We start from the raw sequence: 19144 nt of genomic DNA, 5'->3' as shown, positions 1-19144 counted from the left end.
GAGGGAGAGAGGTTAGTGCTCGATCAGTCGATCCATCGAGTTCTCTCGAGGTTAGGGTATGCTCCCCAAGTCTGACAACGACGAGGAGGAGATGGCGGGCAGCGCGCGGCGGTGGCGAGACGAGCGACTTCTCGGCACGACCACCAATAAACGCCCCATGGCCGAAGGCGATGCGATGGCGGCCGGCGCCGCCGCCGGCGGCAACACCAATAAGCATGTCGCGGGTGTATACACCAATATTTTGGGCCTACTTAAAGTTATATTGGTTAACCAAATTCCACAAGTTGTATACGACTATAGAAGCCCCCTGTCGCGGGTGCATGCATGCTTTAGCGCAGCTTTTTTTGGAATAAACTCGTCCATGATCATACGGATCTGCATGTGCATGCTTGATATGTCCCTCAAAAAAGCCAATTCTTCATGCTCATTTTCTTTTAAAGGAATTCTTCGTACTCATTTGACTTCTTATCACCTAGGAGCGAGGTAGCCAAAGTACTGTAGTAGGGTCTATATACTCAAATAGGTCTTGTTCCAAAATTTATCTAACCGTACATAAGTCAGGCATGCATTAATCTTTTGTACGTGCTTCAAATTACAAGTCTCAGGGAAAATGGGACCAATCCGAAATCCAAATTCAACAAAAACTGAATCTTAACAGATGCAGTTAATGTTGTTGGAGTGGCGTCAATCCGAAAGGTAGAGGACCGCTAGCAGAAGGAACACGAAAGACATAGCATATTAGTGTGATCAGTTGTGAGCAACACACCATTGGGAAGAGTTAGTAATTTCGTAGTGTGGTTAGGTTTCCTCTGGTGTATCTTTTTGTACTCAGGATACAACTCTTAAGCTCAGCCATTGTTTCGATGGTGCCATTGTTTCGTGACAATCGATATCAAGACATATGCGTGGTCATATTTCGCCCATACCAAGATCTACCAGTAGTCCACTCTGAGACTGCTTATAAGGGTAAGATGGTGATGAGCGCACACACACGCGTGAGCACGTATACAAATCTTACCTAGGTTATTTTGAAGTCTACACACATGTACCTAAGCTAGGCGCACGTACATTAGTCCTACGTAGGTGCTGCAAACTTCTAGTGTCCAAATACAGAATAACGGCAACTCAAGGCATAAAAGTCGACATCCACGCGCAAGGGCATCATTGTATCCTGCTAACAGGTTCGCATGATGATAGGAGAATGCAACCCCGAATGTCCACGAGGGTACATTCCACCAGTAAGACATTTAGGCTTGATGACCGTTAGCCGGCCGACAAGTACGCATCCAAGTTAGACAACAATGCCCTCCGAGAAACTTGTTGCGAACTGACACTGACGCGCGTGCGCTAGGGCCAATCCGAAACTTGCTGGTTGCATTTGTGTGACAATTGACATGTACTTGTGCTTCTGTATTATGTGTCCTCAAGATGCAAAATACTCCATCCGTCAAAAAAAAAACAAGTCAGTCTAGCTTTATGTTAAGTCAAACTTTCTTAACTTTGATCAAATTTATATAGAGGGAAGAATCAATGTTTATGATATCAAATAGGTATATTATGAAAATATATCTCATGATGAATCTAATGGCACTCATTTTATACCATAAACATTTATAGTTTTTTTTTTATAAATTTGGTCAGATTTAAAAATTTTGACTTAGGACAAACTTGGAATAACTTATTTTTTAAATAGAATGTTTTTAAATAGAGGGAGTATGTACTATTGAGTGAACATCAGGAGGGGCATATATTAAGAAAACCAAAAAACAGTCCCCTCGTCATATATTAAATAAAAACCAAAAGGAGTATACAAAAGTGAAAGAACTAAGGTCTTCTTTGGTAGGGCTTCATGAGCAGCTTCTCTACCGGCTTCTCCAGAAGCCCTACCAAACCGGCAGGAACGAAACGGCTCCACCGATGGAGCTCCACAATTCGTGCTGAGAGGAGCCGGGAGTGGGAGGAGAAGCTAAAAAATTAGCTCTCTCAGCTTCATCCCATCCGCAAGGCCGAAGTCTCCAGCTTGCCCCTGGGCGCGGTGGGGCTTGAGGACGGCGGCGGCTCGAGCGCGGGGGACTGGAGGATGACGGCCGCGCAGGCGCAGGGGAAGCTGAAGGACAGCGGCAGCACGAGCGTGGGGCGTCGTCCTGGTGCGGGCACGGGAGGCCAATGACTCCGGCAAGTCGCATGCGGGAAGGCTAGAGCTCGCTCGTAGCGGAGGGCGGCGCTGCATCGGCATGCACGGGCGTTGGTGCTGAGGATGGAGCGAAAGGATAAGGTAGACAGAGAGAAACGGTTGGAGCCGTGGAGGAAAGAGCAATAAAAGAGGAAGGAAAATGAAAAAAAAGGAAAAGAAATAGAAAAAAAAAAAAGTAAGGGTAGCATGGATATTTCACATTTACCACTCTATTAGAGAAGCCACAGCCGAAGTTGTTTTAGCAACAGTCACAACCCTGTTCCGGCTGGCAAGCCGTTTGGCAATGAGACCTTTTCTTTCGAAATGCTGGACCTCAACTAGTTCTTTTTTGCCTTGTTTCACGGGGTCCGTCTCTTAGAGAAAACACCAAACATGTCATGACTGTTTTTTTTAATAAACATGTCACGACTGTTGTAACTTGAAAGTGGTTAAAGTTTACCCAAAAGCAATTCGAAGACACGAGAAAACGAAAACAGCCCACTCGAAAACTCTTATCAGCAGGACCGCGGGTAGGCTACGCACGCGGACTCGAGGCCGGCCGGCCGGCCGGTGAAAGATGGTGGCGCGTCGTGTACTCGTGTCGCCGTCCGTCTGACAAACTCACGAGCATGCATTGCATGGGCTCACCGCAGCTAACTGCAACCCTGTTCGGCTACACCAGGAACCAGCAGGCCCGCCAGCAGCAGGAGCTCCCCTCCTCCCTCCAGAGACCGAGGGAAGAAAATTGGGTGCAGACCGGATGCAAAACGCATCCGGTGCATACCCAGTCTCCCCGCGCGACACGTGGGCACCCCTCCCATCCGACGGACTGCGCTCGCTCGGCTCCGGTTCCTTCCACGGCTCACGCTCGCTCAGCTCGATCTCCTCCGCGCCTGCTTTCCCCGGCTGGTGCGCTCACTCGGCTCGATCTCCTCCGCGCCTGGAAAACAGATCGAGTCGAAGATGGCTGCAAGGAAGACGACCCCGCTCTTCTCGCAGACCTCCCGCAGAGACACCCTCGTCATCCGACCGTAACAGCCACTCGGCGCCTGTAGCTGGAATGTTGGCCCCCACGACGCGACCCACTTCTCGCCCGGCACGGCGATGTCGTCTTCGCCGCCGCCATCGTGTTCCCGGAACATGACCTGTACCTTGACTTCGTGCTTACGGTAGTAGTCATCGTGTATTCTGGCCTCCACCACGTACAACCTCTCGTCCGGCGAGACGGCGAGCACGCCAGGGCCGTAGCCTCTGCGGCCGCCGCGCGTCCAGTCATCCGACAGGGGCTCGAGCGCCGTCTCCAGCGTGCTGTCGAGGTGGAGCACCAGAACGGAGTCCTTGACCCGTCAGAACACGGCACCGCGGGCGGCGGCGGCGTGCGCCTAGGCCAGGCTCCTCCCGCTCACCCTGGCATCGGACACGATAACCTCCGAGCCCCAGGAACCAGCATCGGACGAGTAGGTTCAGCATGCCGTGAAGTCGCGGTGGTCGTAGACGATGACGAGGCGGAAGGAGGACGCCGAACTCGGAGGGCCCACGGCGTCGGTGAGGTCGTCGGGCGGCGAGCAGCGCGGGCACTCGATTTGTTTTCAACAGGCGCGGAGGAGATCGAGCCGAGCGAGCGTGAGCCAGGAAAAATCAGCGCGGGGAAGGAAGCGGAGCCGAGCGAGCGCAATCCGTCGGATGGAAGGGGCACCCACGTGTCGCGTGGGGAGACTGGGTATGCACCGGATCTGCACCCAATTTTCTTCCAGACCGAGAGCATCCCGTGCACAAGTCTTTGACTTTTCGTCGGCGTTGATCCGCGCCCTGGTTGCCGCTCGCTCCGTCACGCCATCCATGCCCCCGACCCTGGGCAAGGGCATCAGGCGACACCATCATCGGCTGGTGCCCAGTGCAGGGACTGGCGATGGCGTCGTCAGCGGCCAGCGCGGCGTGCTCGCGACCAGACGGGCCACGGTGCCTGCTTCAGGGCCGGGCTGCCGGCGTCCGTGCGAGAACTGGTGTCCAGGGACACGAGTAGACGGTGCAGTGCCTTCCACCGCCCAGCTCTTCCATGCCATGACTGCGACGACGACGCGCCGTCCGCCCTGCAAACCGCCTGGCGCGCGGTCCGCGGAACCACAGATGTGGATGGCGTGGCGAGAAGTGGGTGGCTCTTCCATGCTTGACGACGCCAGTGGAGGAAGGAAGCCTCGCCGGGAGCCAGCGTCGCACCGCCACGAGTCCACGCATCGATCGCCAGGCGCCACAAGCGTGCAGCACCACCTTGTCCACCGGCGCACGCCTCGACACGTCGAGGGCGCCAGGGGCGCTCGTCGGAGACTCGCCGGCAGCTAGCCGGCGCGTGACGCATGGTGCCCCTGGGTCCCGCCTTCGCCTCGTGCTGCCGCCGTCCAAGTCGTGGGCCGCGGAGAGCGGGGGCGACCTCGACCAGCAGCAGCGGGGGACGTGGCGGCGCTGTGGTTCGGGACGGCGGCTCGCGTCGCGCGCGTGCTTGATCGTGTCCGGTGGCGGCGCACGTGTTGCGCATGGCTACCATCGGAGCTCCTGTACCTCACCACGTGCATGCTCCATCCTGTGCACAAGCGACGTTGGTGGGCCGTCGCCGGTGCGAGTGGGAGCGCGGGTGCGGCGGCTCCGACGACACGATCGAGCACCCCGGGCGGGCGGCCGAGTTTCGTGCCGGTCCCGGGGAAGAGCCTGCCACCGCATGCGGCGACAATGGCCACGCGAACGCGATATCCCAGTGTCGACGAAGCATCCACGCTACACCGACAGAATTGTCGGCGAGCCTGAGCTGGCATGCGAGGACGGACTCCGTTCGCCGGGAGAGTCGCTGGCGCCATCGACGTCGAGACCTCAAGCGAGCCGCGCGCGCGTGCGCCAGTGGAAAGGGGGAGCTCCTCTCCACCGCTCGAGGGACCCTGCCCTCGACATCGCGTCCACCGGCGTCGTGGACGAGCCGCCCTCTTCGCGACACGCTGTCCTCATCTGTGGACTGATTCCGCGGCTCCGCGCGCGCACCTGGCGGCTTGCAGGGCTCGGCGACGACGGCATGAGCGGCCGGAAGCCAGGAGGCTGGCACCGAAGCAGGCACCGCGGCGCGCCTGGGCGCCCCTCTGGTCGCGCGCTCCCGCGCCGGCTGCCGGACAACGTCGCTGCATTTGTGCGGCCGCGGGCAACTCTCTCAACGGGCGCAAAGCGTGGATACGGCGAGAATACGCGACGTGGTTCGGAACACGGAGGCTCGTGGGTCGTGGGAGAGTTCGCAAAGTGACAACCCGGCGGCTGCGGTCGTGTTGGCCCGGGGAAGTCCCCGGCCCGCCGACTCCGACTCTGACTCGTCGCTCTTTCTGGAGCTCGTCAACACGTCAAAGGGAAACCACCTCGCCGTCGCCGTCGCCGGCCTAGCTAGCGTTCCCGATGCAGCCGCAGACTCCGAGACAGTCTTGTGGTGGCAGTGGTACGCATTGACAGGTAATGGTTCTGCCCGGCGCGGCGCCGACGCACGCCACGGGCGGCTAGCATGCTGCCTCCTGCCTCTGTTCTTCCTCCTTGTAGCAGTAGTGTATAAGCAGTGCATGATTCGCTGACACACACTTCACCGTCGAGCCAGCCTACGCCGCGCGCGTGCGGGCTTGTTGCCGCAAGACGACGTGCAGAACAGCATGCTGCGTGCGCTGTGAGCCCACGAGATCGAGCTACGTTTCGCGGAGGCACGCGGCATCCGTCGACGTCGAGCCTGCTCGAGGCGCCGGTTCCTGGATGCCACGCATTCCAGCGGCCCTGCCAGGGCGACAGCATCATCGGCTGGCGGCTGCCGCCCAGTGCCAGGGCCTGACGACGGCGCCTCCCCGACTCCTCAGTCCTCATTGACGTGGAGGCGCGCCGCCCCGGCAGCTCGAGCACCTGACTGGAACTGCTGCATCAGGTGCGCGCGTTGGGCCCCGAGCACCCCGACGCCGCTCGACTTCGGCGGCGACATCAACGGGCGCGAGAACGAGACGCCCCTCCAAAACGCCGGCCGGCGGAGCAACGGACTAACTAGTTACAAGCGCCTTACGCCGCCGACGATGCCCGTCGGAAGCCGGCGGAGACACCGCCGGTGACCTCCAGCGGCCAGCGGCACCGTCGCCGGCTCGCCGCTTGCGACATATGCAAGGAAACGACCAGGTCAAAGCGCAAGTGCGCAACTCGTTAAAATCCGTGCCGTACGGACCTGATCTGACGGCCAGTAAGGCCCAGGGTTGGACGGTAAATGAAATACCGTCCATCCCCAGTGCCCACCCTAGGCAGGGACCTCGTGACCTCCCCTCCGGGCGTCGCCTCGCCGCCACATACCCGCCGCGGCCCATGGCTTCCAACGCTGACAGCCGCCTGCGGCCGTGGTGAGCTCTGGCACCGCGAACGCCAGCATGCCCTGGCCAATGGCGAGCGACGGCAGGCCGCCGTCGATGAACCCCGGGTGTTTCTGGAACGTGTCCTCCGTGTGATGGAAGTAGCGCTGCTTGGTTCCCGAGTGGTAACCTGTGAATCTGTGATTTGATAAAATTACGCCAAATGCTACAAGATTTCAGGACAACGGGACGGATAAAACGACATGAAGATCGTACATATCCTCTTCATCTTGGCCTTGAACTTGGTGAGGTGGTCGCCCTTGGTGAGAGTGTCACGCACGGGGTGTTCGCGCGCGTGCTCGATCGTGTCACGCATGGCGGTTATTGGAGCTCCTACACCTCATCCCGTGCTCGCGTGTACATGCGACGACAGCGGCGCGCGGAGATGGAGAAGCCCGGTGAGCGAGGTTTGGACCACGGCGCCGTCAGCGCCGCTCCACGCCGGCGGAGAGACCGCCGGCGAGGCGGTGCCGGTGACCTCCAGCAGCAGCGTCGTCGCTGCTCTCCGCGCGACGCGAGGCGGGGAACGACCAGATCAAAAGCGCAACCTCGTACGCGCCCGAGCTGACGACTGGCAGGCCCCAGGGGTGGACGATATTTCATTTACCCTGGACGGGGACCCCGTGAGCCCGCTCCGCGCGTACGTCGCCTCGCCGCCGGAGCGCCGCTACTGCTCGCCGCGGCCCATGGCTTCCAACGGTGGCAGCAGGAGGCGAAAGCAGAGCCCAGGGCAGCGCGTGGCTGGTGGCCCCGGCTAGCAGCCGGTGAGGCTCCGTCCGACGAGCGTGCATGTCCCGAGAGTCGCGTGCGCGTGCGCCGGTGGATGAGGGGGACCTGCTCGCTCGAGGCGCCTGTGTCACGTCGTCGCGGTGCACGCCGGCCGGCTAGCTGTCGACGGGGTTTCGTCCACGACCACACAAAGCGCGGCGGTGAGCAATAAAACTGCGAAATGCTAAACAAGGTCAAGCCGGCAGCCAGGTGAGCAACATTTCAGGCAGCAGGCATATTCTGAGCCGTGCTGTCTGCGATAGCTTTTTCATGGGTAGCTGACACTCGCATGTGGATTGTGTCCCTAGCTGATCCGTTCAGCGTGGAGCGGAGCCAACAACGGGGATAAGAACACTGGAAAGTCAATTTACTCTTTGTGCACCTCCGGATCAATCGAGCATTCGAGCTCCTCCTCTTTCACATCAGAGATTCAGAGTCTAAAGAAAAAGGTTAGGCCCCGTTTGTTTCGATGGAATTGAATTCCATCCTAATAATCATAATTTAGACACAAATTAATTAAGCTAATATAATTGTATGTGAAATATAGTTGTATATTATAGTTGGTGATATGGGAGAGATACTTGTATGCTGCACTTCTACTCTAGAGAAGCTAGTCTAAGAGCGTGCTATAAGAATTGAATTCCATTCTAATAACCATAATCTATAGAATCAATTTCCATCTCCCACCCCATGAATTTAAGATAGGCTTATATCTAAACTTTGGAAAGTTGTGGAATGCCACATTCCAACATAAATTAGCCTACTCCATTAAATAGATTCCAATTCCTTGGACCCAAACGGGGCCTTAGGGAATTTGAAATTTGGTTGCACATGAACCAACCATTACTAATTGGAGGCTTTTTTAGAACCTCCACATTAGTCCTCATGAGATGCGCTAAAACAACAAATATATCGTATAAATTCTTAGAAGAAAAACAGTAATGTATTGGTAAACTATAATCATCATTGAAATAATAGCCAATTCATGGCTGAATTGATGATAATCAACGATGATTAAATCTACCAACTTAATGGATGAATCTTTCTGAGAATTTCTAGAATTATTATTCTGTTTTTATCTACCGCATTTCAAAAGGATTATAATGGAGGCTCTAAAAGAAGTCCCAACTAGTAGTAGTTGGCTGCCAAAATTTGACCAAGCCAAGGCTAGTAAACAGCAAATTTGGTAGCAAACCAAAATTAAAAATTTGGATTAGCGTACTCTTCTGGCCCTCCTATTCGTCCACAAAAATCACCGCAGAGTATACACCCACACATATCTGATCCATCATGCTCCAATCGAGGTCCACAAAAATCTGCACCTCATCAATAGAGACAAATAAGTTGAGTTGCGTATTTTTTGACTACAGAATGGACACCCAATCGACAATCGAGGTCCACAAAAATATGGAGTAGCATGCCCACAAAAATCACAGCAGAGTGTACCCCCACACATATCTGAAACCCAGTCATCGTCCTTTTGCTCTCTGCTTTGCTACCCTGTTCCCCCGACCATGGCGGCGCTGCTGGACGAGTTCGCGTCCAAGCTTGTGGGCATCCTGGCAGGCATGGTGAAGGAGGAGGTGGAGATGCTCCTCGGAGTGCCGGGCGAGGTCAGCAAGCTCGAGACCACGCTCCGTGACCTGAGCCACATCTTGGGTGATGCGGAGAGGAAGCGCATCCGTGACAAGGCTACGGAGGGTTGGGTGAGGGAGCTCAAGGACGTCATGTACGACGCCGACGACGTCCTTGACCTCTGCCAGCTCACATGAGAACGGACGACGAGGGCTGGCGGAGTTGATGTCCCAGTTAAGCTACACCGGCTCATGGACCGATGGGGTCATGGATGATGCTAACGCCACACTCACAACAACATCACACAAGCATGGAGAATGGGAAGCGAAGACCGAAGATGACGACCGAAGACCGAAGGCCGAAGAATCGGAGGTGCTCCGGCAAGCAAGACTTGTGGAGGTGATTAACTAGGAGGTTTCCGCCACGTCGCCTAAGACAAGATCGCTGTCAGCAGGCTATGGAGCGCATAGAGACTTGTATTTATTATTTTGTATAAATTAATAAAGTACTTATTCCTACTTTATTTTTTTTTTACTTACGCTGGCACGCTTGCACCATTCCAAGGACAGAAAAATCTTTATGTGATTTTTCTCCTCAAACAGCCACAGCGTTGACTTTGGCAGCCTCCTACCTGGCGATGCTTCTAGTTGATCCATCATGCTCCAAAATCGCTCAGGAGCTGCAGGATATAAGTACTGAACTGACTGCCGATTTCAAAAAAATTAAAAAAAAACTATCGGAATGCTATTAGTAGGTCTAGTGTGGAACTCCTGCGGGTTAGTTGAAGCATCGCTTTTGCACCTCATCAATAGAGACAAATAATTTGAGCGAGACTGGACACCAGATCGATCGAGGTCCACAAAAGTATGGAGTAGCCTACTCTTCTGGCCCTCCTATGCGTCCACAAAAATCACCGCAGTGTGTACGCCCACACATATCTGAAAGCCAGTCATCCTCCTTTTGTTCCCCTGCTTCCCGACCATGGCGGCGCTGCTGGACCAGTTCGCGTCCAAGCTTGTGGGCATCCTGGCAGGCATGGTGAAGGAGGAGGTGGAGATGCTCCTCGGCGTGCCGGGCGAGGTCACCAAGCTCGAGACCACGCTCCGTGACCTGAGCCACATCTTGGGTGATGCGGAGAGGAAGCGCATCCGCGACAAGGCTACGGAGGGTTGGGTGAGGGAGCTCAAGGACGTCATGTACGACGCTGACGACGTCCTTGACCTCTGCCAGCTCATGGAGGGCGGAGAAGATCCTCCCGCACCAACATCTGCTCCGAAAACCACCTCAAGGTTCTGGGACATCCCCAAGATGTTCTTTTGCTTCCGCAACCCAGTTGTGGCACATGAGATTGGAACGAAGATCCAAGCAATCAACCAGCGACTGGAAGATCTGGCAAAGAGGAGCTCCCATCTCAGATCCATCACCCAAACCATCCATTCCTCAGCTGATTCAATCAACAAAGCGTTAACCGAAGAGACTGGATCGGTTTTTATCCGGTCTGATGTTGTCGGCGAGAAGATTGAGGATGACACGAAGGAAATTGTTGATCTACTTATCAAGAAGGTGGATGCTCCTGCAGGATCAAGGGTCAATAATGATGTGGTTGTTGCTGCTGCTATCACAGGCATAGGTGGGATAGGCAAAACCACTCTGGCTAAGATGGTCTTCGCTGATAGTAGGGTGGAGGAAAACTTCGAGGAAAGGATCTGGTTGAGCGTTAACCGTGAGTTCGATGAGATCAATGTCCTACAAAGTCTTATAGCTTCTTTTGGTGCCAAACATGAAGGTTGTGCGGGAAACAAGGACCTACTTCAGCGTGCCCTGAAGGATACGATCCGGCAAAAGAAGAAGTTTTTGTTGGTGATGGATGATGTGTGGAGCGAAAATGTGTGGTATGCGCTGCTTAGAGAGCCGCTCAGTCATGGTGCTTCTGGCAGTCGAGTCTTGGTCACCACAAGAAATAATGGAATTGCTCATGGGATGAAAGCTCAACATCTCCATCGAGTTGACAAGCTAACCACGGAAGATGCTTGGATTTTGCTAAAGAACCAGGTCAGTAATAACTTTTATTTATTACAGTAATTATTTATGCAGTAATTTGAATTTACAGTAACAATTTTTATCTCTTCTTAATTACTTTCTCTCCCTTGGAGTAATTCACGATAGCCCATTGCTCATTATTTCTCTTGTCGCTCTCGTCCGATCTGATTACGCAAAGGACCATGTAATTTGACTAGGAGCCTTTTATCATACTTTCATAATCTCTTGGCTTAGCAAAACGTGTCTCATGGTTATATTTAATTGAGCATATCCTATTGACGTTGAGGGAAGTTTTGTTTAGTGTAAAGAATCGGTGCTTGTAGCCTAAGAAGGGGAGGGGTGAATTACGCAACTCAAAACCTTAACTTATGGCTTCCACTACTTTTGCATCAAACTTAAACTGGATCATGCTATCACATGTGCAACTATGGTTGATCTAGTGTGAGACCATCATCACAAAATAAGTTTTGCAACTTAGAGCCAATCCTAGTAAGATACTATACTAAGAAAGTAAATGCACACAAGTTGCATGTATGAAATGCAGAAACGTAAAGGAGGGGATGAGGGGAAGCAAACTCTTGACACGATGATTTATCATGTGGTATTAGTAGGCACTAAGCCACTACTAGTCCACGTTGTTGAAACACTCACACAAAAGTATTGCTTCCCGGTCACCAAGTCTATCCTGGGACACCCCTTGATTTGCCATAAAGGCTCAACCACTAAGGCTCACGCCAAGTTCCCCAATCATCTTGATGCCATCTCCACTAAGAAGCTTTTCCATGAAGGAAGCGGATCTCCATATCCCCCGCACACGGTCGTCGACGCTGCTCCACACCAAGCTGGAGGGTCAAAGGTTTGCCGGCGAGCCACCAAGGCTCCAAGGCACCGGAACACCTTGTACAACTGTGGTTCACTCTTAGAACCGATCACAAGATAGGCACACCTTGCATTGTCTCTTCTCTTGGCCTATCCTAGCACTAAACACTCTTCTAAGCTTGTGCTAAGCCTTTGATTAATCACTTATGCACTTTTGGTGGCTCGGATGTGTTCTTGATGAGTCTTGATCTCCAATGGACTTTTGCACACTCCAGCTTCATCCAGCAACTCCAAACGGGCGAGTGGAGAGGGTATAAATAGTCAAAGAGACAGAGGGAAGGAGTTTCATCCTGATGAAATCCTGTATACGTTGTTTCCAAGACTATGAAACCTGATGAAACTAGCATTGGGCATTAGAGAGTTTCATATCATCTCATAACATCCAATCACATACCTCGCAATTAAACATTATGTCCAACCTATGAAATCGCAAAATGAGACTCTCCATGGGGAGATCTTGTTTCATACATCCACTCAAATATCTTTCGATGATATGCCACTCTTGAAAATCGTAATATGAAATTCCCCACAAACATCTTTCGATGACATGCCACTCTTGAAAACCGTAATATGAAATTCCCCACTAAGAATAGCCTTGGTTATCTAGAGTCTAGAATCTATTGAACCCACTTCAATTTTTTTCCTACACACAACCCCTACACAAGTTATGATACAGCATAAAATCCATTGAACGGGAGCTTTTCGATTCTAGCACCATTTCCTCTCTCAAACTTGCTGCATTTTTTTTTCGAATACTAGGTAGTTTTGAATGAGAGTGATGAAGCCGATGTTGATGAATTCAAGAGTATCGGGATGGAAATTGTTGAAAGATGTGACTATTTGCCGTTAGCAGTTAAGGTCCTTGGAGGACTCTTGCGTCGCAAAAGTAGAACAAGAGATGCCTGGATGGATGTTAGTAGCCACAATACTTGGTCGACAACAGGAATCGATGAAGATATTAATAAAGCGGTCTATTTGAGTTATGAAGACTTGCCCTCACACTTGAAGCAATGTTTTGTGTATTGTTCGCTAATCCCTAAACATGTAATAATAGGAATGCGAGCTATAGTTGAGCTTTGGATCGCACAAGGTCACGTGGACAACAAAACAAGCTCTAAGGCACCAGAAAAGTTGGGGGAAGAATACTACAATGAATTGGTTTCAAGAAATCTTCTAGAACCAGACAAAAGTTACTATGGTATAGAAGCATGCAGCATGCACGATGTTGTCCGTTCCTTCGCTCAGTATATAATTAAAGATGAAGGGATACTTATTAGTGATGGGCTGGATGCCAATAGAACTCTTAGCACTGCAAAGCTTCGGCACCTATCTATCTCAAACAAGGCAGTAGGGCATGGCACTTTGCAAAAACAAGCCTTGCTTAGAACATTAATGTTATTCAGAAGCAGCACCACTGTTGAGCTGAAGAATCTGTTGAATAAAATTTCTTGCCTAACATTTAAGATACTTGCGTATTGATAACGCAAGCATATCCACGATCCCACGAGATATAGGTAACCTAAAATTTCTTCAAGCCCTTGAACTTGCAAACTGTACAAATGTTTCTCAACTTCCTACCAGCATTTTGAAGCTACGGAAGCTAAGGTCACTCGACTTGAGCGACACGGCAATCACTTCAATTCCTCGTGGCTTGGGAAAACTAGAAGATTTGGTCAGAGTAAGGGGGTTTCCGACACATTATTCAGATGAGGGCACGGGTGGCTGGTGCAGCTTAGAAGAACTCAGACCTCTGTCGAAGCTCCAAAGCCTTGAAATAAGTTGTCTGGAGAAGGCACCTTCCGGTTCTATGGCTGCTAAAGCAAACCTTAGTAGTAAACATCACTTGACAATCTTACACTTGAGATTTACCAGCAGGCTAGGAGACAATGGAGAGGTGGAAGGCAACATTAGCGAGGAGGAACATAGGAGAACAGAGGACGTCCTGGATAATCTGTGTCCTCCACCTTGCATGGAACTACTTGATATCATTGGCTACTTTGCACGCGGGCTACCGCAGTGGATGAGAACCATGTCAGCCTTTGGGAGCTTAAGGTGGTTAGCGCTAGATGACTACGCATGCTGCACGCGTCTACCTAATGGATTGGGGCAGCTCCCCTTTCTTGATTATTTTGTGGTTGACCGTGCTCCGTCTGTTCAGTGCGTTGGGCATGATTTCCTCTTCCCCTCCTTGGGTGGTCAAGCCGATGGCAAAGTAACACGGAACAATAAGAGGCAGCCTCATCATACTTCGCGTGGTGCTGGTGTTGCATTTCCCAAGCTGACAAAAGTGGGTTTTGTAGGCATGCTGGGATGGACAGAGTGGGAGTGGGAGCAGCACGTCCCAGCGATGCCTGCACTAGAGGAGCTTACAATCAGAAACTGTAAACTGCAACGTCTTCCTGCAGGGCTTGCACAGCATGCATGCCGGTTGAGAGAGTTGGACCTAAGAAACATCCAGCTCCTGGTCTCCGTGGAGAACTTCCCTTCAGTAGTGAAGCTTTGGTCATATGACAACCCAAGGCTTGAAACGATCAGCAACAACCCAAGCTTGCAATGGATTGACATTACCAATTGCCCAGCACTAGAGGAATTGGACGGTTTGCCATCCCTTCGAAGCCTCGAGTGGTGGGATTGGCGTGCTGAAGCACTCCCAGAATACTTGCGAGAGGCAAAGCTAAAGAAATTGCGTATAGATTGCAGGCGAAGCTTGCTCAAACTGATAGCACTACAAGATGAATCCTCCGAATGGGGAAAGATCCAGCATGTCCAGCAAGTAAAGGCGTATGGACACAAGATAGAAGGAGGAGCAGAGGAAGCCGACCAATCGCACGAAGATGAAGATGCCGAGTGGTACATCTACTATACCAAGGAGCCGTATTCATTCGACGCATACCTGGGCAAGTCCACAGGTGAGTTCATCTTCGACCTACTCGGTGGTTTAATAACTGTGTATGTCTATATATACTCATGTAAAAATGGATTTCTAACTGTATATTCACCTGCGCGCGCACAGGATGAAGATGAAGCACAAGTAGACGAGGTGAACGAACAACAGAGTCCAGGAATAGAACATAGTAAGAATGCAAGGAACAAGCTTTCAGCAGGCTGTTACGACTGGACGAGCATTCGAATCCATCCACCAAATACTAGGTATGAATTGCCCAAATACTAATGGTCTTGTAGTTGTACACGCCAAATTGGCTGTGACTATTCTAACTGGAAAGCATTATATTGTCGTGTTAATGCAGGAGAAAGAAAACCAAGAAGGAGAAAAAGACATTGCAATTGGGTGGCGGTGGCAGGCAATGTGGCATACTGTCCCTCAGAATCCTTTGTCGTATATGTGCGCGCGCAGATGTGTTCTGCAACTCTGGAAAGCTGTTGAATATAGTCCTCATGGATCCTCTGGAAAGCTGAAGCTACTCTGCAAGACTGCATAGGAGCTATATTCATTTCGATCCGTCCATAATGGCAGCTATATTCAGAGACGACAGCCACACCTTATCAAAGCCACAGCCGCGCCGCGCCACCGCCACGTCCCCGCTGCTACTGGTCGAGGTCGTCCCCGCTCGCCGCAGCCCATGAGTTGAACGCCGGCAGCCCGAGGCGAAGGCACAGGGACCCAGTGGAAGCGCGCGTCCGCCGCACGTGGCTACCGCACCGGCTAGCTGCCGGTGAGGCTCCGACGAGCGTCGTCGTCCCTGGCACCCTCGACGTTGACTCGTGCTGCCGGCGTCCAAGTCGTGGGGCGCGGAGAGCGGGGGCGACCTGCCGACCTGGACCAGCAGCAGCGGGGGACGTGGCGGCGCTGTGGTTCGGGACGGCGGCTCGCGTCGCGCGCGTACGTGCTTGATCGTGTCCGGTGGCGCCACGCGTGTTGCACATGGCGACCATCGGAGCACCTGTACCTCATCACGTGCATATGCTCCATCCTGTACACAAGCGACGTTGGTGCGCCGTCGCAGGTGCGAGTGGGAGCGCAGGTGCGGCGGCTCCGACGACACGATCGAGCACCCCGGGCGGGCGTTCGAGTTTTGTGGCGGTCCGGGGGAAGAGCCTGCCACCGCATGCGGCGACGATGGCCACGCGAACGCGATATCCCAGTGTCGACGAAGCATCCACAGCTACACCGACAGAATTTTCGGCGAGGCTGAGCTGGCAAGCGCGGACGGACTCCATTCGCCGGGAGAGTCGCTGGCGACCTCGATGTCGAGGCCTCAAGCGAGCCGCGCGCGCGTCTGCCACTTTCCACTGCGTAGTAGTAGTGTATAAGCAGAGCATGATTCGCTGACTGACACTTCACCGTCGAGCCAGCCTCAAACGCCGCGCGCGGGGGGTCTTGTTGCCGCAAGACGACGTGCAGAACAGCATACTGCGTGCGCTGTGAGTCCAGCAAGAGGCCGCTCAGTTGGTTGCGTCTGCGCGCGGGTGTCCACTGGTGGCGGCGGTGCCGACGATGCCCGCCCGGGCGTCCGCCGTCAACACCACACGTCGTCCTTGGGAATGCGCTTGACGCAGAGAAACGAAGCGACCAGGTCAAAATCGGACGTTAGAATCCGTGCCATACGCGCCGGATCTGACGGCTGCCAGGGCCAAGGGCACTCTGGGCAGTGGGACTGCGTGACTCCGACGAGCGTGCCAAGAGTCGGTGGACAAGGAGGTTCAGCGGCTTGCAGGGCTGGGCGCTGACACGGCTTCATCAGCGGCCTTCACCGCGGCTCCATGGAGTTCCGGCTTGCCGAGTGGCCCGATTTCGAAGTACCGAGAATGGACGGGCTGCCGGTCACCCCGTCGACCAAGCACCCGACTTCTGCCGACACCCGCTCCAGATCGAGCCACGACAGCATCACCGACTTCTGCGGCCACGAGCTAGATTGCCTCTAGTGTTGGAACACAAAGCGGCCGCCACAGCCGCTGGAGGCAGGTGGGTGGGTTGGTGTGGGGGTGGCGCGGTTGAGAGGTGGATGGGGGAAACTTACCACTTCGGGGACATCCCTAGGGACGTTGTAGCTGAACATCAGCATCTCGTCCTCCGAAGACGAGGAGGCTTCCATGGCTTGATCCGGCGGTGTGGCGGCGGCGAGGTCGAGGGAGGGAATAGAGCCAGAGAAGGTGGAGGCGTTGGAGGCAGCGTCGGGGTGGATATACAACTCAACTGAGCGTCGGCCGGCCTGCTATCTTCACTTCTGGCCCAATCTCCTCCAGTATGGCCTGCTACTGGTGTAGGAGGAGATAGCACGGCCAACTATCTTCAGTTCCGACCCGATCTCCTCCAGTTCGGCCTGCTACTGGTGTAGAAGGAGATAGCATCGCCTGCTATCTTCGGTTCCAGCCCAATCTCCTCCCTGCTACTGGTGTGGAAGGAGATAGCACCGTCTGCATTTTCGGTTTCGACCCGATCTCCTCCAGTCCAGCCTGCTATGGATACGGTGATGGAACAGTGGCCAAGTACACCGTGATGGACGTGTCCATGGAACGCTGTGCCATGGACACGGTGCGACAGACCATGGCCATGGGAGCCTCTTGTGGAATGAGAAGGAGAGTCTCCTCCTATTCGTCTTCTTCTACACGGAGTCTGGATCCGACGTCGAAGTTTTGCCAAAGGAGGGCCATATTTTGGATGAACTTGTACAAAATCATCCGGATCTATTCAAACCACAAGGTCGGATTTGTTAGAAACGACGATAAGGGTTAAACGAAAAGGATGAGAAATGGAGAGGGATTACCAACCGTCCAACCCCCGCACGACCCGGTCGAGTAAGCACGCAAAAAAACGAACAAACCCCACTTTTCAAGCGAGCTCGTTACCTTTCTTGGTGCTTGGGTTTTGAATTTACTCGAGATTATTACTGCAGCTTCCAAACCACCGAGTCATTCATTACGCAGCCAGGATTTCTTGCCCAGTAGACCAGTACACCGAGAAATACATGTACTACATTTATTTTGTTGGATTTAATTTGTAAATGTAAATATGGTGTCTGAACAAAAGAATCATTTTTAACACTATCAAGTATGTGATTTTTGTGAACATGTACTGCTTGAAATTTGTGGCATACTTCGAAGTTTCAATAGTTTGTAATCTTTATAAATAGTTTGTGATTATCCGGTCATAAATCTTTGCAATCTTCTCTATAATTTTGACCAAATAAAGAATAGTTTGACTCTCAAAAAAAATTATAATGACCTACAATTTGGAATGGAGGGAATAACTTCTTGCTTCCCAATCCCACTGGGCTTGGCCTGGCCAGCAGAGTCACGGCACATGGCACATCTGATCCACGTTGGGTCGATGTGACAAGTAGGACGCAGACTAATTAGGGGGTGTTTGGATACGAGGTGCTAAACTTTAGGAGGGTCACATCAGATGTTCGGACGTTAATTAGGAGGACTAAACATGAGCTAATTATAAAACTAACTGCAAAACCCCTATATTAATTCGCGCGACGAATCTATTAAGCCTAATTAATCCATCATTAGCAAATGGTTACTGTAACACCACATTGCTAAATCATGGACTAATTAGGCTTAATAGATTCGTCTCGCGAATTAGACTCCATCTGTGCAATTAGTTTTGTAATTAGACTATATTTAATACTCCTAAATAGTATCCAAACATTCGATGTGACAAGTACTTAAAGTTTAGGAGAGTGTATGCAAACAGCCCTAAAAAGAAAAAAAATGCCGGGTTGATGTGATAGGCAGGACTCAAACTAATTTTAAAAAAAGGAAAAAAAACAGGCCAGAAGGCATCGCTGCAGCGGGTAAACATCGTGCCATGAAGATACATCTGCCTTGTTTAGTTCCCAATTTGGGAGTGGCAAAATTGGCATTTTGCCATAAATGTGCAACTGTAGCATTTCGTTTGTATTTGTGAATTATTGTCCAAACATTGACTAATTAGGCTCAAAAGATTCGTCTCGCAAAGTACAACAAAACTGTGCAATTAGTTTTTGATTTCATCTACATTTAGTACTCCATGCATGTACCGCAAGTTTGATGTGATGGGGAATCTTTTTTTTGCATAGTGCCGAAGTTGGGATTTTGGAGGGAAGTAAACAAGGCCTACTTTCCTCTTTCGAAGAGAGATCCGGTATGCTTTCCAAAGGAAGAGCAAGCCCAGCCTTGTTTTTTCTTTTTAATTAAACGTCGGCTTACCTAGCGCTTTCGACGTGCCGAGCCCAAGCACGAGAGCTCTCAGACGGCGGCCTGCATCCATTGGCAAGATACCTTTCTTGGTGCTTGGATCTTGGTTTCGATCGTCGACGATAGCCTTCTTCTTGCTCTTGAGTTAATCACTGAAGCGTGATGC

The 19144-nt window shown here is 52.2% G+C and overlaps 2 protein-coding genes across 3 annotated transcripts; both read left to right on the top strand.

Moving 5' to 3' along the window:
- Positions 1-9795: 9795 nt before the first annotated feature.
- On the top strand, positions 9796-18905 carry LOC117833135 (putative disease resistance protein RGA3). Of its 2 annotated transcripts, none has more exons than XM_034712533.1 (2): positions 9796-10968; positions 18861-18905. In XM_034712533.1, the coding sequence occupies exons 1-2, from the start codon at positions 9898-9900 to the stop codon at positions 18888-18890; spliced, it is 1101 nt and encodes a 366-aa protein (XP_034568424.1). In that variant the 5' UTR covers positions 9796-9897; the 3' UTR covers positions 18891-18905. The 2 variants fall into 2 exon arrangements, with proteins under 2 accessions (XP_034568424.1, XP_034568426.1); XM_034712535.2 differs by lacking the exon at positions 18861-18905 and adding an exon at positions 12890-13070.
- Positions 13295-15328, top strand: LOC140223558 (putative disease resistance protein At3g14460; the record flags this gene model as incomplete). The annotated part of the gene is made up of 3 exons (XM_072295484.1): positions 13295-14744; positions 14849-14985; positions 15084-15328. Coding segments are annotated over 2 exons (1455 nt in total), but the record flags the coding sequence as incomplete, so codon positions are not given.
- Positions 18906-19144: the final 239 nt, after the last annotated feature.

Source organism: Setaria viridis, chromosome 8 (genome assembly GCF_005286985.2).
Source record: "Setaria viridis chromosome 8, Setaria_viridis_v4.0, whole genome shotgun sequence".
Classification (NCBI taxonomy): Eukaryota; Viridiplantae; Streptophyta; class Magnoliopsida; order Poales; family Poaceae; genus Setaria; species Setaria viridis.
The sequence above is the reverse complement of the archived record's forward strand: the minus strand, read 5'-3'. Positions and strand labels throughout refer to the sequence as shown.

Excerpts from the sequence above, each read along its gene's own strand:
- LOC117833135 (XM_034712533.1), top strand. The coding sequence starts at position 9,898 with ATGGCGGCGCTGCTGGACCAGTTCGCGTCCAAGCTTGTGGGCATCCTG. Across the intron at positions 10,969-18,860 it reads GGATTTTGCTAAAGAACCAG|TGCCGAAGTTGGGATTTTGG; the intron begins GTCAGTAATAAC and ends TTTTTTGCATAG.